At 60.3% G+C, this 23,096-nt stretch overlaps 1 protein-coding gene across 6 annotated transcripts in view; it reads right to left on the bottom strand.

Annotated features, from left to right (window-relative positions):
- Positions 1–8,658: 8,658 nt before the first annotated feature.
- The window catches only part of CYFIP2 (cytoplasmic FMR1 interacting protein 2), an 84,233-nt gene continuing 69,795 nt past the window's right edge, over positions 8,659–23,096 (bottom strand). For all 6 annotated transcript variants that reach the window (XM_055124830.1, XM_055124831.1, XM_055124826.1 and 3 more), the window contains 5 exons: positions 18,732–18,804; positions 18,305–18,399; positions 13,732–13,970; positions 10,970–11,117; positions 8,659–9,434 (listed from right to left, as the gene is read on the bottom strand). In XM_055124830.1, coding sequence (XP_054980805.1) covers positions 9,267–9,434; positions 10,970–11,117; positions 13,732–13,970; positions 18,305–18,399; positions 18,732–18,804 — 723 coding nt within the window. In that variant the 3' untranslated portion in view covers positions 8,659–9,266. The remainder of the gene's footprint in view (positions 9,435–10,969; positions 11,118–13,731; positions 13,971–18,304; positions 18,400–18,731; positions 18,805–23,096) is intronic.

The following is a 23,096-nucleotide window of genomic DNA, read 5'->3' as shown; positions in this document are numbered from 1 at the left end:
GCAGCTCCGCCCGCCTCCGATGGTCCCGAGAAGCCCCTGCTGGCCGAGAAAGACGTGATTAAGGCCCGGGTTTTGGGACCGGAGCGATAGCACAGCAGGGAGGGCATTTGCCTTGCACGCGGCCGACCCGGGTTCGATCCCCGGCATCCCATATGGTCCCCCAAGCACCGCCAGGAGTAATTCCTGAGTGCAAAGCCAGGAGTAACCCCTGTGCATCGCTGGGTGTGACCCAAAAAGCAAAAAAAAAAAAAAAAAAGGCCCGGGTTTTGTTTCACATCGATGAGTGTTCGGCATTGTGGAGCCACTTCGACTGGGGTTTCCTGGGGCGGGGGGCGGAGGGGCATACCGGAGTCTCCCTTGGAGAGCATGTGCAGCAACCTGGCTGGTGGGGGCCCCCGCATCTTGGTGTTTTTGTTCGTGAGCCACTCACAGCCAGTTTGGGTGCTCCGGTGGCTTCTGGGGATGCTCGGTGGGGGACCACGCAGTGCAGGGAGTTGGAGCGGGGGCTCCCGGCCGTGGGACCGTCTCTGGGGCCCAGCTGCCAGGATGGTGCCGAAAGGCAGCTGGAGGGAAGAGAGGAAAGCCGAGAGGGGCTGCTCCTGGTCCCCCCCTGATTCGGGCTGGCTCTCTCCGTCCCGGCATCTGTCCCACGAGCATCCTGCTTCGCAGCTGGAGACAGTGGGAACTGGGGGGTCTGTGCCCCCTGGACATCTGGGCTGAAGTGAGGGGCACTCCCGCCAGCCCCCGGAGCCCCTCCCTGTCTGCAAAAGGCCCAGGAGTGGTCGCCCTATAGGGCAGAAACGTGGGCTGAAGGCTTTCGGGGGTCTGGGGAAGGGGGAGCGGGGTGTGACTGCAGTGGGCGTGGGCTTTCCTTTGCAGATGGTGGGAAGGTTCTAGAAGCAGAGCGGCTAAGGGCTTTCCCGGCAGGGAACCGCACTCCTGGGTCGAGAGTCCACAGTTCATCATGGCTCAGCACAGGTCCCGGGCCGCGGCAGGGGCCGATTTGGAGTTCGGGATCACAGGGGCCAGTTGCGGGCCCACGGAGGAGCCACGCTGGGCGACCCCTCCTCCTTCCTCGGCTGCGTGGCTCGACGCCGCCTTCATGGAGCACTTGGCCGTGGCACCCGGCCCAGCTCACCCACACAGGAGGGTTGGCAGAGGCCCTGTTTCTGGGTTCCCGACTCGCCTGCGGGGGGCTGTCGGGTCCCTCCCACCCGCCTGTCCCCGAGACGCAGACCCGGGGGCCCCCGGCTGACCCGCTGCAGCCTGCCCCGGCCCGGCCCCAGGGTGCTCACTCATTTCTGCCCACGTCGTCACACCGGAAATTCTGGTTGGCCTGCCGGCCGGGCCTGGGCTCAGGAACCAGAGGAATCCAGAGCGTGGGGTAAGGCTCTGCACGGCTTGTCCGGTGGGGCAGGGGGAACCGGCCCTTTCTCCATCTCCCCCCCCACATCAACAAAAGACGCAAGACAGGTGGGATGGGCGTGGAGGTGATCAGAGAATGGGGGGGATGGGCATGGGGTGAGCATGGAGGTGATCAGGGCATGGGCTAGGGTGGGAAACTGGCATGGGGGGAGGGAGGGGAGTGGGGGAGGGGGAGGGGATCTGGGCATGGGGTAGGGTGGGGGATGGGCACCAGGTGGGGGTGGGGTGCGGTGGGGTGGGGGGACGGGCTCGGGGTGAGCATGGAAATGATTCGGGCAGGGGCTGGAGCAATAGTTCCACAGGTAAGGCCTTGCCTTGCAGGTGGCCCACTCAGGTTGGGTCCTTATAGGGTCCCCTCAGCAGCAGGAGTGATTCCTGTGCCAGGAGTAAGCCCTGAGCATTGCCGGGTGTGACCCAAAAAGGAAGAAGGAGAAGGGCTGGAGCACAGCGGGGAGGGCGTTTGCCTTGCACGTGGCCGACCCAGGTTCGATTCCCAGCATCCCATAGGGTCCCCCGAGCACTGCCAGGAGTAATTCCTGAGTGCAGAGCCAGGAGGAACCCCCCCCCCCCCGTGCATCCCCGGGTGTGACCCAAAAAGCAAAAAAAAAAAAAGAAGAAGAAGAAGAAGAAGGAGAAGGAGGATGAATAGGAGGAGGAGGAGGAGGAGGAGGAGAAGGAGGAGGAGGAGGAGGAGGAGGAAGAGGAAGAGGAGGAGGAGGAGAAGGAGGAGGAGGAGAAGAGGGGGAGGAGGAGGAGGAAGAGTAGATGATCAGGGAATGGGGGGGATGGGGCAGGGGGAGGGATGGGTATGGGGTGGACATGAGGGCCAGGATGGAGGGGGGGTGGAGAATGGAGATAATCAGAGGATGGGGTGGGGGAGAGGGGTGGGGGGTGGGATTTCAACAGGCTGCTCGCCTCTCATTGGCTGTACCCCAAAGCTCTGAGCCAATCACCAGCAGAGCCTTTGTAGTGGCCCTGGTGACTGTTCCCAGCTATGCTATATTTGGTTTTGTGAGCAGGTCTGTGTACCTGTTCCAGGCCTGCACTTCTAGGAGCCCAGGGAGGGGTGCGGCGGGCCTGGCTCTGGGTGTGGGGGGGTCAGTCCTGCAGGGATGCCAAGCTCTGGGCCTCACCCCCACCCCCAGCGTGGGCTGGGAAGGCTGTTTCTACCCCATTGCTGTCTGAGTTTGGGTCTCTGGTCTGACATGGGGGGCCTGAGCAGGGGTGAGGAGGGAGGAGCAGTAACGGAAGCGAGTCCCCGAGCTCTCCCCAGCCCATACGGACCTCCCGCCGGATCACGGGTGTTTCATGTTAAAAAGAGGCTGCAGAGGTAGGGCAGGGCTAGGGATTTTGCATGCAGCTCACCCAGGGTCTATGGTCTTGCCACCCTGTAGCGTCCCCTGAGCCCCGCCAGAAACAATCCCTGAGCACAGAGCCGGGAGTCAGCCCCTAAGCACCACTGAGTGTGACCCCCCCCAAAAAAAAGAACAAAGAAAGAAAGAAGAGCCTCACTCTGGGTCTCTTTGAGTCCCCTTTCCCGTGAGTCGGGAGCAGCAGCAGGCAGAAAACTGGGTTCTGACCCGGGAAGGCGGAGTGTGGGGTTGCCTATTTTTAGCCCTGCTCACAGCTCACAGCATTTTTTCCCAGGGAAATCCGCCCCGACCGACCCCCGTTCCCCGGAAGCCGGCCAGAGCTGCCTCTGGGAAAGACAGGAGGGAGAGGCGGGAACCAGGATCCCGGGAAGTGGAAGCAGATGTGGGGGGGAGGGGGAGGCGGGGCACTGTGGGGGAGGGGCTCCCGCTCTCCTCCCTGCCCCCTCCGGACCCTTATTCTCTCTAGGGGACCCCCAGAGGGACCCTAGAGAACCACATACACAAGCACACAGTCCAAGTCGAGTCTTGAGCCCAGCGAGTCAGATGTGACTTGAGTCCCCGGGGGGTGTTGGCAGGTCCAAGTGGGGAAGATGTCTCTAGACCTGAGTCTGCCTGTGGGGCCAGTGATGCTTGGGTGGACACACACCCACACACACCACCCCCCCACACACACACGCACGCACACGCGCACACACACACAGAGGATTTTCATTTATCTTGCCTTTGTTTTTTGGGGGGACCCACATTGACCATACTCAGCGATCAGTCCACCAGATCACTCCTGGCGGTGCTTAGGGGACCCTGTGGGATGCCGGGGATGGAACCCAGGTTGGCCGTGTACCAGGCAAGCGCCCGCCCTGCTGTGCTATCGGGCCGGTCCCTCTTGATGTTCTTACCACTGTGACTGTTTGATGTTCGCATGATCGGTTCTGCCTCCCCAGGTGAAGGAACCAAGTGCTTTTGTCTGTCCTTGAGGTGGACAAGATGTTCAGACACAGGAGGCCACATTGAAAACAACCTCCCCTTAGCTTGCGTGTGTGTGTTGTGTGTGTCCACATGTTCTGTATGTGTGTGCACATGTGTGCGTGTATACATGTATGTACTTGTGCATGTGTATGTGTACACGTGTATATGTGTGCACATGTACATGTGTGCCTATGTTCATATCTGTGTTGTGTATGTGTGCATGCATGTGCATATGCGTGCATGCAGACATTTGTGATCTGCTGGGGTTTGTTTGTTTTACTGGTGCCAGGCCTGAACTCCAGGCTTCTGCATGTAAAAACTGTGGTCAACCTTTTGACCACCCCCCTGCCCGCATCCCGGCCCTAAAATCAAGAATTATTTTCCTATAAATCACACTTTACCATCAGCTCTATGGAACCAAGCAACTTTCCTTGAATCACCAGCATTCACCTATTAGTCTGAAAAAAATTTTCACTCTGATCAGAGAGTGGTCAGGAAGACTTCTGCTTGCCTTTGTTTGGGGGGTCCACACCCCGTGGTGCTGCCGGCAGCTCCACGGTTGGTTCTGAGGGACCACTCCTAGGGGTGCTGTGGTGGGAAGGGGACCCCAAGGATGGAAGCAGGGGCGTTTGCATGGGAACCCTACTCTTTGCCATTGAGCTATCGCACCTGTCCCAGGAAGACTTTTTTTTCTTTTTGGGTCACACCCGGCGATACACAGGGGTTACTCCTGGCTCTGCACTCAGGAATTACTCCTGGCGGTGCTCAGGGGACCCTATGGGATGCTGGGAATCGAACCCGGGTGGGCCGCATGCAAAGCAAACGCCCTCCCCGCTGTGCTATCGATCCAGTCCCAGGAAGACCTTTTTTGTTTGTTGCTTTTTAGTTTGTTTTTTGGGGGTACATGTCGACGTGCTCAGGGATTACTCATCTGTGCTCAGGAATCACTCCTGGTGGCGCTCAGGGGACCATATGGGTGCCGGGGACAGAACCTTGCCACCTCCCTCCCCCAAGATTTTTAAAGCATTCCTCGTACTGAGAAACCATGTATTCTATGTGCTACCCCCAAACACTGCTAAATATTTCCATTTCCTCATGTAAGTTGTATTTTACGAATCCCCCACCTTGGTGGCAAGGATGTTTTGGGTTGTATCCAGATGTGCTCAGGGACTCAGAGCCTGTATGCGGTATCAGGGATCAGACTGGGAGGTCAGCCAAACACAGGGAAGCCGCCCTGCCACCTCCAAACTCGCTCCTTGGGGCTCCTCTGTAACAGGGGGGAGTCGTGCCTTAAATCAGTATGTAGCTTAGGGGTTCTCACAGCCTGAGTCAGCCTCTGTCTCTGTTTCCTTAGCGGGTACCTTGTTCAGCAAAGAGTTTTGGTTTTTGTTTTCCCTTGGGGGCCACATTCGGCGATGCTCCGGGCTCACTCTTGGCTCTGCACCAGGCATCAGTCCTGGCAGTGCTTGGTGGACCCTAGGAGATGCCGGGGGTTGAACCTGGGATGCTCACGTGCAAGGCCAGTGCCTGCCCCACTGTGCTGTCGCTCGGACCCCGTGGCTTCCTTGGCACCGCAGCAGGACCAAAGACGGAGGGAAGACCCGCGGTCACTGGTTTGGAATCCGTTTTAATGGAGATGGGAGTTTAGCAACTCAACACAGCCTCCCCCACCCCCGGAACGAAGCGACGCAAAATAACCTCTTCAGCCGCCGGGCACGGATGGCGTCCCAGTTGAACATCATGATCGGATCACAAGCTTACGTCGAAGTCACCAGAAATGTGAACCCCTTGTACAAAAAACCCCCCAACAACTCTGAATACAAATAGGACCACTTCTGAAACAGAAAGTTCTTGTTTTGGAAACTTTTTTTTTTTTTGGGTTTTTGGGTCACACCTGGCGATGCACAGGGGTTACTCCTGGCTCTGCACTCAGGAATTACCCCTGGCGGTGCTCAGGGGACCCTATGGGATGCTGGGATTTGAACCCGGGTCGGCCGCATGCAAGGCAAACGCCCTACCCGCTGTGCTATCTCTCCAGCCCCAGGAAACTTTTTTTTTAAATCTAAGAATTTTTTTTTGTTTGGTTTTTGTTTTTCCTGGTTTTCTCTCTCTCTCACACACACACACACACACACACACACTCACACACTCACACGCATTCACACACATCAGCAGGGGTAGTGGGTCCAGTTTGGGGTTCACAGGTAAATGCTGCTAGAGAATTGAGGTGAAGCCCCCCCGCCCAGTGCACTGCTAAAGGGGGTCCTTCAATTGAGTCTCTGTTTTTTTTTTCCGCTTTTTGGGTCACACTCGGCGATGCACAGGGGTTACTCCTGGCTCATGCACTCAGGAATAACTCCTGGCAGTGTTCGGGGGACCCTATGGGATGCTGGGAATCGAACCCAGGTCAGCCGCATGCAACGCAAACGCCCTACCCGCTGTGCTGTCGCTCCAGCCCCGGGACTGAGTCTCTGGAAGATTAAGGGGCGTTCCCCGAGGGGCCAAGTTAGGGCGCCAAGGCAGGGGGGAACGGAAGGGAAATCACATGGGGTCCATGTCCACGAAGCAAGGCCCGGGATTGGGGAGTGAACCCTCAGACTTGGTCCTCGAGGGGGCGCTGAAGAGGGGGGGCCTGTGTGGAAACTGAGGCCCGTTCTGGTCTGTCCTTTGGACCACACAGTCCGCACCCCGACTCCCAGCCTTGGTGACGTCACAACAGGAAGTGGCTCAGGAGTGGCCCGACCTCACCCTGGCCCACATTCCTGACACGTTTTTTTGGAGGCTCAGAGGGAGCTCACAGCCCAGGGCCTGCGGTGTGGCCGCCTACACAGCAGGGGGCTGCCCAGCACTCCAAGTGAGTCAGCTGCTGTGTGCAAAGGTAGCCGGCTTCCCCGAGCTGTGGCCCTGGCCCCTCCAGATCCCTCCAGCCCCCCCCCCCCCCGGGGCAAGTATGTCACAAGCCACTTTTGGGGATATGGCTTTGCTCTTGGCACGCCAGTCCCCGCCATCTGAGGCGCCCTTCTACACTTCCACCTATCATCCATCCACCATCCACTCATTCATCCATCCTTCCTTCTTTCTGCCCATCCACCATCCATCCACCCACCCACTGACCCACTTACACATCCATCCTTCCACCATCCACTACCCTCATTTGTCCATCCATCCGTCCACCATCCATCCATCCACCCACACACCCACCCATCCATCCGCCTACCCATCCACCATCCATCCATCCATCCATCCACCCACCCATCCATCCATCCTTCCACCATCCACTACCCTCATTTGTCCACCCATCCATCCATCCACCATCCATCCACCCATCCACCATCCATCCATCCATCCACCATCCATCCATCCACCCATCCATCCACCCATCCACCATCCATCCATTCACCATCCATCCACCCATCCATCCGTCCACCCATCCATCCACCCATCCATCATCCATCCATTCACCATCCATCCACCCATCCATCCGTCCACCCATCCATCCATCCATCCATCATCCATCCATTCACCATCCATCCACTCATCCATTCATCCACCATCCATCAAACCACCATCCACCAGCCTCATTTACCCATCCAACTACCCACCCATTCACCTATCCACCATCCAACCACCCACTGACCCATTTATCCGTCCATCCACCATCCATCCATCATCTACCACTTACCCATCCGTCTGTCTATACCCACCCACCCATCCATCCACCAGTCCACCCTTCCACCCACCATCCACCCACCCACCCACCCACCAACCCATCAGAGAGTGGGGTACGTGACAGTCCTGCTCCCCCTCGTAAGCACCCAGGATGAGGTGCCAACGTGCCCTGGTTCCCTCAAAGCCCCTCACGAGGGTCTCAGTCACCTTGGAAGAACAGGCGCTCCTCAGCGAGACAGCCGCTTCCTAAAGGGTCACCTTCTTGTCCCCGGTGCCCCCACTCTGCCTGAGAGATTCTATGAGAAATGTTAGTTCTGGCTGGGAAGTGGAAGCAGGTGTGCCAAATCAGCCTTGGGGATTTGGCAGAGACAACATCCCAGGAATTTTCTTCTTTTTTTTTTGCTTTTTGGGTCACACCCGACGATGCACAGGGGTGACTCCTGGCTCTGCACTCAGGAATTACTCCTGGCCGTGCTCAGGGGACCATATGGGATGCTGCATCCCAAGAATTTTCTCTCTGCTTCTACGACCAAAAAAAAAAGTCCTGATTCACTAAAACAGCACTCCCTTGTTTGGGGTGGAGGGAAGGGGGTGATCTTAGTACCCCCCCAGTGCTCACGGTCAGGTGCTTTCTATTTCTACCCCTCACCCCCTGGCCCAGATAGATTTCTCTTGTGTCTGCCAGGTTCTGTGCCGGTTCTGTTTCTTCTGCCCTGAGGCACCCACTCAGAAGTGGGCCTCGTCTTGGCATCCCGGCATCACCCCCCCCCCCCCGGACGCAGGAGGATGTGGGGACCCCCAGCAGGTTTCCCTGACGTGGTTCTGTTCTGGCCCAGGCAGCAGCTGGCCCTGGCAGAGTCCATCCTGATTGACTCCACCCCTGGAGCGGGGGGGGGGGGGGGGGGGGGGGGGCGCGGAGAGGAGTGGGGAGGAGGGCAACCACTTGGGGTGCCTTTCTGTGCTCTCTCTAGTGGGGCCCTGAGAATGGGGTTGGGGAGGTGGGGCGCGTGTCGGGAAGCTCAGCACCTCCAACCCCGCCTTCCGTGGTGACGTGCACCCCGGTAACCGTGTTTGTTCTCTGCTCACGGCCGTGCTGGGGGCCGGGGGTGGAGGGGGCGGGAAGTCAGTGGGTGGGAGACACATCCATCTGGGGGCTCCTGCTTCTCTCTGCCTCCGAGACTTCAGCCCTGGGCTCCCCTCTGAGGCACCAGCCAGCTAGACTGAGGGGGGGGGGGTTCGGGGCTGGTGGGTGGGAGGAAGGGAGCAGAATGTTGGGGACTCAGCCTGAACTCAGTCTGGGGAGCCCGAGAAAAGCAAACACCGTCCCATGCCGTCGTTCGTTCTCTTGTTTCTTTTCTTTTCTTTTCTTTTTGGGTCACACCCGGTGATGCTCAGGGGTTACTCCTGGCTCTGCACTCAGGAGTCACTCCTGGCAGTGCTCGGGAGGGTCCCTACGGGATGCCGGGGATCGAACCCGGGTCGGCTGCGTGCAAGGCAAACGCCCTCCCCGCTGTGCTATCGCTCCAGCCCCCTCGTTCTCTTGTTTCTCAATGGACACACCGGGAGACAGATGGTGTGTGTGTGTAGGGGGGAGGGGCACGCGCCGGCCCGGGCCTCGGAGCAGTGGACACGTCATGCCCGGGAGCTTCCGGTGCACCTCCAGCCCCTCCCCCCACTTCCCCACCCCACCCCTGCCGGATGCGCTGGACCCCCGGTGCGGGCTGCCCATAGCCCTCCAGTCTCTTCTTCCTTGTCCTCCCTCCATGTCCGGTGGGGGGGGTGGGGGCGTCCACGGGGCGTCGTTGGGGGGGATGGGGGTGGGCGGGGGTCCGGCTAGCAGGTGGTGGCCAGGGACTGGTGGATGGGCGGCTGGAAGCAGCGCACGTGCTCCACGGTGGAGCTGTCCGTCTCCACCGACTTCATGTACTTGTTCAGGATGGCGAAGACCTCGTTGTTCAGGATCTGGTACTTGCGGATGCGATCGGCCATCTTCTTCAGGGGCTGGGGAGGGGCAGCGGCAGGGGTGGGTGTGGGGGTCAGGGGCACGGCCAGGGCAAGGCTTGGACGCACATGGGGGTGGGGGCTTTGGGGAAACGCGCGGGAAGAGGGTTTCCCGTTTCCCAGACACGGATGGTTGAATGTTGTAATTTTTTTTTTTCAGGTTCCTCCCGGCTCTGCACTCAGGAATGACTCCTGGCGGTGCTCAGGGGACCCTGTGGGATGCCGGGGACCGAACCCGGGCCGGCCACATGCCAGGTAAATATCCTACCCGCCGTACTATCGCTCCAACCCCGTAACATATTTTTGTTGGACTGAAGTGATAGCACAACAGGGAGAGCGTTTGCCTGGCACGCAGCTGACCCGGGTTCGAGTCCCAGCATCCCAGAGGGGTGCGCATGCACCACCGGGAGTAATTCCTGAGTGTAAGCCCTTAGTATCTCTGCGTGTGACACAAAACAAAATAAATTTTTTTTGTGTGTCTCTCAAAACCTGCAGCAGCCTACTGGTGGGATGGTCCAGTGGGTAGGGCTTTCTTCCCTAGGAGGCCCCTGAGTACCGCCAGGAGTAATTCCTGAGTGCAGAGCTAGGAATAACCCCTGAGGATCGCTGGGTGTGACCCCAAAAATAAGTAAAAATAAACCAACTCCAAAACTACAGTAATCTAAATGGTGTGGCGCTGGTGTAAAGACATTTAAGAGTGAATTTGTGAGCCCAGAAATAACTCTCCCAGATCAAGGGATGTTTTCTTTGCTTGTTTTGGGTCACTCCTGGCTGTGTACCCGGGAATCACTCCTGGTGGTGCTCAGGGGACCCTATGGGATGCTGGGGATTGAACCCGGGTCTGCTGCGTGCAAGGCAAGCGCCCTGCCCGCTGTGCTATGGCTCTGGCTCCTGAGAAGATATTTATCAAGTGAGAACATCCCTCCTCCTCGTCCTGCCTTATTCTCCTCCTCCTCCTCCTTCCCCTCCACTCCTCCTCCTCCTCCCTTTCCATGTCTGCTCTCTCCTCCCCCTTCCTCTTCCTCCCCCCTCCTCCTCTCCCTACTCTTCCTCCTCCTCCTGCCTTATTCTCTTCCTCCTCCTTCCCCTCTGCTCCTCCTCCTCCTCCCTTTCCATGTCTGCTCTCTCCTCCCCCTTCCTCTTCCTCCCCCCTCCTCCTCTCCCTACTCTTCCTCCTCCTCCTGCCTTATTCTCTTCCTCCTCCTTCCCCTCCGCTCCTCCTCCTCCTCCCTTTCCATGTCTTCTCTCTCCTGCCCCCTCTTCTTCCTCACCCCTCTTCCTCCCCCTCCTCCTCGTCTCCGGAGCTCCAGGGCCCAGCCCAGTCTTCAGTCCTCCCAGTCACCCCCGACCACTGGCTGCTGCTCCTCCGGGTTTGACCCCAGTGGCCCCTTGTGTGATGATTCTGGGCGCCCTCCCACCCCCAGCCCAGTGCAGACCTCCTGCCGCTTTCACTCTCGAGAATGCCCCCTCCCCTGGTCCCCGCCACCCCTGCGCCAAGCCCGTGCCTAGGCCCCCCGCCGGCTCTCGGTGCTCACCACGTTCTTGATGACCTCGTCCTTGCCGTCCTGCCGCTGCACCTTCAGCAGGTGGTAGCAGAAGTCGAAAAGGTCAAAGCGCCGCTGTTGGCCCAGCAGCACGATGATGGAGCAGCCGGCCCAGTTCAGGCCGTCCCCGAAGCACTGCCTGAAGGGGGTGGGGCGCAGGGGTGAGGGCCGGGGAACAAGGGGTAGGGGTGAGGGGCAGTAGGCAGGGGTGAGGGACGGGGAGTAGATGGCAAGGGTGAGGGGTGGAGAGCAGTGAGCAAGGGTGAGGGGCATGGAGCAGAGGGTAGGGGTGAGGGTGGAGGGCAGTAGGCAGGGGTGAGGGACGGGGAGTAGATGGCAAGGGTGAGGGGTGGAGAGCAGTGAGCAAGGGTGAGGGGCATGGAGCAGAGGGTAGGGGTGAGGGTGGAGGGCAGTAGGCAGGGGTGAGGGGCGGGGAGTAGATGATAAGGGTGAGGGGTGGAGAGCAGTGGGCAAGGGTGAGGGGCATGGAGCAGAGGTAGGGGTAAGGATGGAGGGCAGTAAGCAGGGGTGAGGGGCGGGGAGTAGATGGCAAGGGTGAGGGGTGGAGAGCAGTGGGCAAGGGTGAGGGGTGGAGAGCAGTGGGCAGGGGTGAGGGCGGGGAGCAGAGGGCAGGGGTAAGGGGTGGAGAGCAGTGGACAAGGGTGAGGGGCAGGGAGCAGAGGGTAGGGGTGAGGGTAGAGGGCAATGGGCAGGAGTGAGGGACAGGGAGAAGGCAGGGGTGAGAGGTCAAGGGCAGTGTCAAGGGTGAGGGGCAGGGAGCAGAGGGTAGGGGTGAGGGTGAGGGCAGTGGGCAGGGAGCAGAGGGCAGGGGTGAGGGGTTGAGGGGGGCGGGGGGGAACAGGGCCAGGCCACGCCAGGCCCGGGAGGGGATGCACATGTGGCTCGGGGACTGAGTTTGCTGGGTGGGGCCCTAAACCCCAGCCCCTTGGGGATGAGAAAGACCTCCCGGGACCCCAACTGTGGGAGGGGGCTCCTCTCTCAACCTCACGTAGCAGGTGGGGGTCCCGGGGGGAGCTTTAGGCAGAGCCACCCTCCAGCCGCAGCCCTACTTCCTGGGCACCGGCTCTGACCCTCAGCTCAGGCTGAAGGCTGGCGGGCAGGGCTGTTTCACGGAGCTTCTTTGAACCCTCCAGGGCCGAGGACGGGGAGGGTGGGGGTGGGGGGGGCGTCTCTCTCAAGAACCTAAGGTGCCTGTGATCTGGGGGGAGGGCGCAGCACAGCCCACACCCCACCAGCAGAGACAGAGCCCCCACTGGCACTGCCTTGTTCTGGGAACCCTGGGGCCCCGGGGGGCTGCCGGGATTGGCTCACTGAGGGTCTCACTGCCAGGCTCCCGGACTCTGCCCCCCCAATCAGTCAGTCCAGCCTCCAATCTTGGGGGACGAACCCCCAGATCTCTGATGCCCCGCTTCCTGCCTGGGTCTGCGGCTGGGGGCCAGCTGGGCACCTTTCCGGGGAGCTCTGAGAACCGTACAGACCCGGATTCCAAAGTACTTTCTGACTTCAAAGGGTTCAAAGGTACCTCATGGTTCAAAGGGCCGGAGCACAGGCTCCGTGTGCGGGAGGCCCAGGTTCCTTCCCTGGCATCACGGGATACCCCAGCCCACCACACGAGCATGGCTGGAACCCTCAAACCAAACATCAATTTTGGAAAAGTCCTTTTTACTTAAAAAAAAAAAAGACAAAAAATTGGGGCCTAGGGCCGGAGCGATAGCACAGCGGGTAGGGCGTTTGCCTTGCACGCGGCCAACCTGGGTTCGATCCCCGGCATCCCATAGGTTCCCCGAGGACTGCCAGGAATAATTCTTGAGTGCAGAGCCAGGAGGAAGCCCTGAGCATCACCAGGTGAGACCCAACAAGCAAAAATAGAAATAAGATTAAATTTAAAAGGAGGGGGAGCTGGACCAATCGGATAGTAACAGTACATTAGTACTCGTGCCTTGCACACGGCCAACCTGCGTTTGATCCCCGGCATCCCACAGGGTCACTCTGGAGCATGCCGGGAATGACCCCTGAGCACAGAGCCAGGAGTCAGCCAGCCCTGAGCATCTCCAGGTGTGGCCCCAAAAGAAATAAACAAAGGGGGGCTGGCGCGATAGCACAGCAGGGAAGGCTCTTGCCTTGCACACGGCCGACCCGGGTTCAATCCCCGACCTCCCATAGGGTCCCCTGAGCACCGCCAGGAGTCATTCCTGAGCTCAGAGCCAGGAGTGACCCCTGAGCATCGCTGGGTATGACGGCCCCTCCACCCCCCCCCAAAAAAAAATGAGGAAAAAGAAATCAAAATGCTGCCCATCTCTGAGCCTGAGCGGGAGGAGGGCCTGCTGGAGAGGAAGGGCGGGGCCCGGAGACATGGTCCAGGGTTAGGACCCGCGCCCTGCATGCCTGGGGCCCCGGCTCAGTCCTGGCCTGGCTTCCTGGTGGTTCCCAGCCAGCCCTGCAGTGTCCAAACAGCACCACTGACTCGGGCCCTCACCTTAGAACCCCGAGGACCCGCTGGGGTCGAGAATCCGGGGTGCAGACTTTCTCTGAGCTCACTCCGGGTGGGGGGGAGGGTCTCCCCTCTCCCCCCTCCCCCCCACACTGATCACAGACTCTGAGAAGCCTCCCCCTGCCCCCCCAAGAGGGGGGCCAAGCCGGGTCCTCTGTGTGGCTGGCGCTGTCGGGGGTGGGGGGCGGGGTGGGGGGTGGGAGGCGGGGGGGGGCCAGGGAGGGGGAAGGCATCCACTCACTCGGCCGTGAACTCGTTGGTGCCCACGGGGATGCAGTAGACGAACTGCATGGCGCTCCAGAGCCGGTGGAACTCCACGCACTCGTCCACGTGCATGACGCCGTTGGTGGGCGGGGGCCCGCGCCAGATGGGGTCCTGCAGGTAGCTGCGGATGCGCGTGAGGATGACCTCGAACATGGACAGCCCGCAGCACAGCCGCTCCTTGGTCAGCAGGTCCCCCTCGCGCGCGATGGCGATTTGCTGCGGGGGGGGGGTGGGCAGGCGCCTGAGTGAGTCCCCCATCGGCGGGGCTGGGACCCCGCTGCCCCCCACACCCCAACACACACACACAGACACACACACATACACACCCAAGATGCTCCCACGGGGGACCCCATCCACAGCCGGGTACCACCTTCCAGGGGGCATCAGCGGGGGTGTCTGAGTCACGGGGGCTCACCCGGCTCACATGTGCCCGGAAACCCCAGGTTCAGGCTGTGGGGTGGGGGGGAACCTTCCACATTCTTGTCCTCTACCTTCGGGAGAAGGAGCAGGAACACCCCCATCTTATAGCCAGTGAGTGGGGAACCGAGACGCAGAATGAGGCATCAGAGAGGGCCGCAAACCCCAAAAGCTCAGATCTGCAGCAGATCTTTTTTTGTTCTTTTTTTGGGTCACACCCGGCGATGCACAGGGGTCCCTCCTGGCTCTGCGCTCAGGAATCACTCCTGGCGGTGCTCGGGGGACCCTGCGGGATGCTGGGGATTGAACCTGGGTTGACCACGTGCAAACGCCCTCCCCTCTGTGCTATCGCTCCAGCCCCTAAGGCAGATCTTGCGAAGTGGCACACCGTCCCCACGGCAGACAGTGCTCGCAGGGCTGGGGGCTGCCGCTGCCCGTCTTAGGGCTCAGGGGGGGATGGAGGGGCTCAGAGACGCGGCGGGGTTTCCGCTTATTATTATAGCCAAGGTGGTACCTGCACTCTCCAGCGTGTAACCATGAGTGGTTCTTAGAAAAAATCTCCAGGGCCGGGAGCGATTAGTCCAGCGGGGAGAACATTTGCCTTGGATGCAGCCGACCCGGGTTCGATCCCCAGCATCCCCTAGGGCCCCCTGAGCACAGAGCCAGGGGTAACCCCTGAGCATCGCTGGGTGTAGTCCAAAAAAGAAAAAAAACAAACTCCTGTTTTTCACTGGTTTTGCAGAATCCCTCTGGGTTCCGACCACGGGTCTCTAGGAACCAGCCATGTCACCGGGTCCCCCTTTGGGGGAGTGGCCGGTGAGGACAGGGTGGAGGAGGATAGTGCAAGGAAAGAGGACAGAACGGGCGGGCAGCGGGGAGGGTGCTGGCCTCACACACGGCTGACCCGGGTTCGATCCCTGGCACCCCGTAGGGTCCCCCGAGCCCTGCCAGGAGTGACCCCTGAGCGTGGTCAGGAGTCAGCCCTGAGCACCGCTGGGTGTGGCCCCCACAGCAGAAACAAAGATGTACGCGTCTGCAGAGAGGGGTGAGGACGGCTGGGGCTCGTCTTGGGAGCCGTGTGCAAAGTGCAGAGTTGGGAAGCCGATTCCAGGGCAGGTCTGGGAGAAGACCCCCACGAGGGATGGGGCTCAGGAGGGTCTGGGCAAGACCCCCCATGAGGGGTGGGGCTCAGGAGGGCTGACTTGGCCTTTTGCTGATGTTGTTGTTGTTGTTGTTGGGTTTGGGGTCACACCCGGGGGTGCACAGGGCAGACTCCTGGCTCTGCACTCAGGGATCACTCCTGGCGGGGCTCGGGGGACCCTAGGGGGTGTCAGGGATCAAACCCGGGTCGGCTGCCTGTGAGGTAAATGCCCTCCCCGCTGTTCTGTCTCCCAGACCTCGTGCTCCCGGGAGGGGGGGTCTGGGGCGAGTGAGCCCTGCTTGAACCCGCTGAGAGTGAGCACTCTTGCACAGAGCCCACGAGAGAAGCTGAGGAGCACAGGCCCAGGTGTGACTCCTGAGCACAGAGCCGGGAGTGATCCCTGAGCACAGAGCCAGGAGTCAGCCCTGAGCACAGAGCCGGGAGTGAGCCCTGAGCACAGACCCAGAAATCAGCCCTGAACACAGAGCCGGGAGTGAGCCCTGAGCAGAGCCAGATGTGACTCCTGAGCTCAGCGCCATAAGTGCTCCCTGAGCACTGGCCCAGGAGTGCTCCCTGAGAGACCCGGGGCAGCCTCCCGCCACAGCTAGGGAGACTGAAGCCGTCGCTCTGGGCCCCTTTGAGAGCCAGGAAGACTGAGGCCGAGAAGTGGAGCGGGGGCCCGGCCTGAGGTGGGCAGGGGCCCAAGTCAGATGCCCGCTGCCAGGGAGTTCCCGTTCGCCCCGTCGACCAGCTCCCAGGTGTGAAGGCGGGCAGCACCCTCGGAGCAGAGACCCTGTGGGGCCCCGTCTCCTGCGGACCCCCTTGGGCTAACTCTCCCCTGGGCCCTCGGGGACCCCCGCGGCGGGGGGGGGCAGGGGCGGGGACGGAGATCCTCAGCCATGGTCATCATGGTCTTTGCCCCGGCCCTGGAGTGCCCAGCGCCCGGCGTGGACAAAGTGGGCTTTTATCAGAGCCCGAGGAAATGGTGCCGGCTGGAGCGGGGAGGAATTCCCGGTCCTCTGAGTGGAAACAGATGCCAAGGGCCGGGGTGCGAAAGGCCAGATTCTTTGGGGATGAGACCGACGGAGCAGCGGCTTGGGGGATTTCTCCCTAAAAGGAAATTTCTGGCCGAGCTCCTCCAGAGCCCCTAACAAGCTCCGGAGGAAGGCGCGGCTCTGCCGCCCGGCAGCTCCCACCCCCCCCCCCCACCCGCCACCCACCTCTGGCTTTGAGCGTTAGGTTCAGGAGGAGATGGGGGGAGGGGGTCCCTGTCTGCATGTTCCTGAGGCTGCCGTGACCCCCAAATCCCGGCCACGTGTGGGCCTTCCGGCTGCAGCCCATCACAGTGAGCTGCAGGCCACAGGTGGACGTGGCATAGTGAGTTCTGGGCCACCTGATTTCTTTTCTTTTTTTCGGCCTTTTGGGGTCACACCCAGAGATGCTCAGGGCTCACTCCTGACTCTGCACTTGGGAATCACTCCTGGCGGTGTCCCGTCTCCCCTCGTCTCAGGCGGGGCTTTAAGCCGGTCTGAGATGGGGCTGGAGCGATAGCACAGCGGGGAAGGGCGTTTGCCTTGCACGCGGCTGACCCGAGTTCAATTCCCAGCATCCCATAGGGTCCCCCCGAGCACCGCCAGGAGTCATTCCTGAGTGCAGAGCCAGGAGGAACCCCTGTGCATCGCCGGGTGTGACCCAGAAAGCAAAAAATAAATAAAATAAGCCAGTCTGAGAGAAGAGATGGCATTTGCCCGGCGTGGGGTGGGGGGCGTCTCCTTCCTGGACCCCCCGTGGCACCGGGGCTTTCTGATGTCAGGTCCCTGCTTTACGTACACAGGCTCAGAGCCACGAGCGCTGGCCGAGGACAGTCTGTGGGTCCAGGGTCACTGCTACTGCTGTGTCCCTGGATGACAAATGAGGCCTGTGGCATTTTCTTGAAAATGTTTTTTTGTGCAGTATGTGTTTAAAAAAACCAAGGACAAGCCGGAGAGACAGCACAGCAGGGAGGGCACTGGCCTATGCATGCAGCCAACCCGGGTTCGATCCCCGGCACCCCATAGCATCTCCCGAGCCCCGCCAGGAGTGATTCCTGAGCACAGAGCTAGGAGTCAGGCCTGAGCACCATTGGACGTGGCCCTCCAAACCAAAACAAGTTAAAAAAAATAACAAATGGGGGCTGGAGCGATAGCACAGTGGGTAGGGCGTTTGCCTTGCACGCAGCTGACCCAGGTTCGATTCCCAGCATCCCATATGGTCCCCTGAGCACTGCCAGGAGTAATTCCTGAGTGCAGAACCAGGAGTAACTCCTGAGCATCGCTGGGTGTGACCCAAAAAGCAATATTAAATAAATAAAATTTTATAAATTAAAAAAAATACAAATGTTGGGGGCAGAGACAGAGAGTGCACAGCGTGTAGGACGCCTGCCTTGCATGTGGCTGCCCTGGGTTCAATCCCTGGCACCAGGAGTTGATCTTGGGCACTGCCAGGTGTGGCCTGAAAACTCAAATCAAGCAAACAAATAAGAAAAGGATGGGTGGGGCTGGAGTGATAGCACAGCGGGTAGGGCATTTGCCTTGCACGCTGCCAACCCGGGTTCGATTCCCAGCATCCCATAGGGTCCCCTGAGCACCACCAGGAGTAATTCCTGAGTGCATGAGCCAGGAGTAACCCCTGTGCATCGCCGGGTGTGACCCCCCAAAAAAGAAAAGGATTTGGGTGCAATGAAGGACCCCTGGGTGTTTTCCTGCCGTTTCCTTTGCTTGAACCGACCGTGCTGCAGAAACGGTTCCTGAGCCTGTGAGACTGTTTCCCCCCTGAGCGGGAGCGTGGGCTACACAGCCAGCTGCGGGGCACAGCAGGGGTTTCGCTCCTGGCTCTGCCCCCCCACCCCCCGCCACCACCCTGGGGCCCAGAGAGGCTCCTGAGCATCCACGCAAGAAAGAGCCCGCTCCCGGGTCTCAGTTTCCCCACCACACGCGCTCGGAGTCGCTCCTACCTGGGGGGTCCCCAGCCGCTCGATCAGGGGGACCAAGTGCAGCGGGGCGTACTTGGCTTCCAGCCGCTTCATCCGCACCTCCAGCCTCTCTCCCTCTGCACTCGGGGGGGGGGGCCGTAAGGGAGGGTGAGATCCCATGGGGCGGGGGGAGGGGGGTGGGAACTGGGGAGGACCCTCCCCCCCACCCCAACCTCCCACACAAAACCAGAGTCTCTGGCCCCGGGAGAGAGAGTCTGTGGCACTCCCGTTCCCCCCCAGGTGTAACCGGGACCCGCCACGGGGAAAAGGTGGCCCCTGCCAGCCCCGGCACCTGCCACGCCGGGGGGCCGTCAGCTCCCTCCCGCCACGCCATGCGAAGGGGTGAGGCACGGCCAGGCGGGGCGACGGGACGGGGGAGGTCCGCGCCGCCGCTCTGCGGGACTCTTACCTTTGATGTACACTCGGGGCAGAATGTTCTGGAACGGCGCTGCGTGGAGCAAGTCACACACTTCCTCCTGGGACTGCAGGCAGGGGGGAGGCGGAGAGGGGGGAAGAGGCCGTCACCATCATTTGGGGGGGGTGCACCCACCCGAAGCAACGCACAACAACAAAAAGGAAAACCACACACACACACACACACACACACGCACACACAGTCTTAACACATGGACACAGCCATGTGTTAATCCACTGTTAGTCCACTGTCACACTGCATCGGTTCCGCCAAAACATGAACTCAAGTTTGTCAAACTGGTTTGGCGAACAGAACAATATTAAAAAAAAAAAAACAGCCATAGGGGCTGGAGCGATAGCACAGCGGGGAGGGCGTTTGCCTTGCACGCAGCCGACCCGGGTTCGATTCCCAGCATCCCATATGGTCCCCTGAGCACCACCAGGGGTAATTCCTGAGTGCAGAGCCAGGAGTAACCCTGTACATCGCCGGGTGTGACCCAAAAAGCAACAAAACAAAACAAAACGGCCACAGTGTCAAAAATTAACTTATTGATAACTAAAAAAGTGTTTGCGAGTATACAAAGAAGCTGCCAGATGGTGATGTCCACCACGGCACTTAGGTAACGTGGTTCCCAGGGGGCGAAGGCCCCGCCGCAGTGCCCCAGTGCCCCCTGCACTGTCCTCATGTCGCCTCTAGCCCCCACCTTCTCCTCCCCTACCTCTGGGCCATCTGAGGTTAGTCAGCCAAGGCCCAGGGCTCGCCTTGGGTCTACACTGCCTGTTCCTGGGTCCTGGTGCTCTGTACAACACAGGTGTGCTCACTCATGGGGTCCTTGCCCTCCTCCCTCTCACTCATCCTGCTTAACACAGTGCCCTCTGGTGCCGTCCGCGTGGCAAGCAAACAGCACGGTTTCATTTTTCAGAGCTGTGTACTACTCCATGGCCTGCACCGTCTCGGTTCCTCTATTGCTGGATATTTGGGCTGTGTCTGCACTCTCGTTACCATACTAAGCACTGGGTGTAAGTGTGCGTATGTCTTAGGAATGAATGATTTGAGGTCCGGGTGGCAGGGGCAGGTGGGGGTTTTCATTTTCAACCAGGAAGAACATCCGTTGGCAAGAACTTGCATTCAGGACCGGCTGAACCCGAGGGCGAGACCCAGCCCTCCTGCCTCCTGGCTGTGTCATTTAGGCAGGTTGCTTGACCTCTCTGAGCCTACTTATTTCATGGTAAAAAGTGAGGCTGCAGGCCAGCCACAGTCGTCCTGGATGGTGGTGGGGTTAACTGGATGTAGAAGGTTCCAGCACCGTGTCAGACAGTTTTATCATGAACTCAGAAAGAAGTGCTCAAGAGCCTGACTAAAGACAGGAGCCAGATGTGAGGGTGGAGGGAGTGGGGGTGGGCGCGGGGTCCCAGTTGGTGCTTGGTTGCATGTGAGGCCTATGGACATGAACAGGTGGCCAGGCCGGGGTCACATCCCCTAACCCAGGGTCTTGGGGTGACTCCGTGTGAATGTCTGCTGGGTTCTCTCCATCCTGACACCAAGAAGGGAGGGAAGGGGGGAAGGGAGAGAGGGAGAGAGTGAAAGGGAGGGAGAGAGAGGAAGAGAGAGAGAGAGGGAGAGATAGAGGAAGAGAAAGAGAGGGAGAGAGAAGGAGAGGAGAGAGAGGGAGGAAGAGGGAGGGAGAGAGAGAAGGGGAGGAGAGAGAGGGAGAGGAGAAAGAGAGAGGGAGAGAGAGAGGGAGAGAGGAGAGGAGAGAGAGGGAGGGAGAGAGAGGAAGAGAGAGGGAGAGAGAAGGAAAGGAGAGGGGGAGGAAGAGAGAGGGAGGGAGAGAGGGGGAGGAGAGAGAGGGAGAGAGAGGGAGAGGAGAGAGAGAGGGAGAGAGAAGGAGAGGAGAGATAGGGAGGGAGAGAGAAGGGGAGGACAGAGGGAGAGAGAGGAAGAGAGAGAGGGAGAGAGAGAGAGAGAGGGAGAGAGGAGAGAGAGGGAGAGGGGGAGAGACATAGAGGGGAGAGAGAGAGGGAGAGAGAAGGAGAGGAGAGATAGGGAGGGAGAGAGAAGGGGAGGACAGAAGGAGAGAGAGGAAGAGAGAGAGGGAGAGGAGAGGGAGAGAGAGAGAGAGGGAGAGAGAGCACCCTGAGGTGGGAAATCCATTCGAATAAGTCCAAAAAGCAGCCAACCCATTGGAAGGAGACTCCGGGGGCTGGACAGGCCTGAAGGGTCTGGACCTGCCGTCCTGGGCCCCGCCATGGCCACTGGACTTCAGACCCAAGGCTGGGAGCCGGAGCAATAGTACAGCCGGTGGGGCATTTGCCTTGCAGGTGGCTGACCCGGGTTCGATCCCCGGCATCCCCCAGGGTCCCCCCGAGCACTGCCAAGAGTGATCCCTGAGCGTGGAAACAGGAGTCAGCCCCCAGCATCGCCGGGCATGGCCCCCAAACCAAACCAAACCAAAAAAAAAAAAAAAGTAGACCGGAGGAAGGACACAGGGTCAGAGAAACTGACCCCTGCGGGCGGGGCGGGGCCAGGGCAGACTCAGGCTCCCGAGCACGCGTGTGGGAAGCCCAGGTGCCCGAGCAGCCGCATTCCAGCCGGCGTCTGCCCCGCACGCGCGCGCTGGCTCTGCCCTCCCTGCCCCCCCCCCCCCAGTCGGACGCAGCCGTGACCTGGATTCCTGGATCCGCACGACCCTGCCCGAGGTCTGAGGCCGCAGCGGCCAGCACTCGTCCTATAAATAGGCCCCGTGCACGGGGGCCCCGGCTCCCCACGGGGGCGGACTGGGCGGTGTTGAGCAATGAGACCCGGGCGCCGGCCTGGAATGTACATTCTCCTTGGTGGCCCGGAGTCGGGAGGGCCACTTGAAGGAGTGATGCAATCAATGCCAGAGGCGCCTGGGCCTTGCTGGGCATGGAGAAAGCTGTGCTCGTGCAAGGGGGGTGTGTATGGGGGGGGGATATGGGGATATAATCCTGCAGGACGGGAGGGATCTGAGTGGAGAATGCAGGAGCTCAGGCAGCCAGTTTGGCAGGTGGAGGTGGGGAGCACTCCTGTGCAAAGGCCCCGGGGCAGAGGAGAAGCTGGACTCCCAGAGGAGAAGCAGTTCCCTGGAGGTAGCATGAAGGACACCCCCCCTCCCCCTACTGGTGTCAGGGATGGCCATGGGGGTGGGGGAGATGCTCACAGACTGGGAGGAAGTCTGGGCTTTGGGTTAGGGGCAGAAAGAGCTAGTGCACCGGGAGGCCTTGCCTCTGCCATTCCCTGGGAAGGGCCCCTAGCAGGGCAGATGCTGTTCTGTTCGCAAAGCCTGATCTAGGGGTGGGGACCCCCAGCTCCCGCCCCGCCCTCCCAGCCTGCGATTCACCCGCCCTGGGAGCGAGTGACAGGAGCGTGCCTTTCCAGCTGGGGTAGAGAAGGGACCACTGAGAGTGATGCTCAGAGGGCCTGCTCGGGAGGGGAGATGCGGGCTGAAAGCAGACTATGGACCGAACAGGGTGGCCACTAGTGCCTGCACTGCATAACACCCAAAGGGAGAGAGAGAGAGAGACAGAGAGACAGAGAGAGAGACAGAGAGACACAGAGAGAGAAGGAGAGAGACAGACAGACAGAGAGACAGAGAGGGGGGAGAGAGACAGAGGGGGGAGAGAGAAAGAGAGAGAGGGGGGACAGAGAAAGAGAGAGAGGGAGAGAGGGAGAGAGACAGAGAGAGGGGGGAGAGAGAGAGAGGGGAGAGAGAAAGAGAGAGAGGGACAGAGAGGGAAAGAGAAAGAGAGAGGGAGAGAGAGAAAGAGAGAGGGGCAGAGAGAGAGGGAGAGAAAGGGGGGAGAGAGGGGGGAGAGAGGGGGAGAGAGAGAGAGGAATGTGCCTGCCAGAGGCGGGGGTGGGGGGATACCGGGATCACTGGCGGTGGAGAGTGGGCACTGGTGGAGGGATGGGTACTCGATTTTTGTATGACTGAAACGTCAGCACGAAAGTTTGTAAATCTGTAACTGCACATCATGGTGATTCATTAAAATATTTTTTTAAAAAATTCTAAAAAAGAGCATGCCTTTCCCTCCACACGCGCCCCCCCCCCCCCCGCAAACTCCAAGGCCACGTCCCTCATGGGGTGTGGTGTGGTCCCCAATTTGTGGGGAAAGGAAGCAGGAGGGAAGCGTGGGGTCCCCCCCCGCCCCTGCCCCATCCCCATAGCATGTCTTTGGTGGGGTGAAACAGGCCCCACGGGGACACCCACGAAAGCCTGGGTCAGGCTGCTCCCAGTTGGTTTCCAGTGGGGCACCCGAGCGTCCGGCCGCCTCCCTCCCTGTGGCTCTCAGCCCAGCACCCCCCTCCACTGCCCTCGGACCCGGCCCACAATCTGCA

This window comes from Sorex araneus, chromosome 2 (genome assembly GCF_027595985.1).
Source record: "Sorex araneus isolate mSorAra2 chromosome 2, mSorAra2.pri, whole genome shotgun sequence".
NCBI lineage: Eukaryota > Metazoa > Chordata > Mammalia > Eulipotyphla > Soricidae > Sorex > Sorex araneus.
The sequence above is the reverse complement of the archived record's forward strand: the minus strand, read 5'-3'. Positions and strand labels throughout refer to the sequence as shown.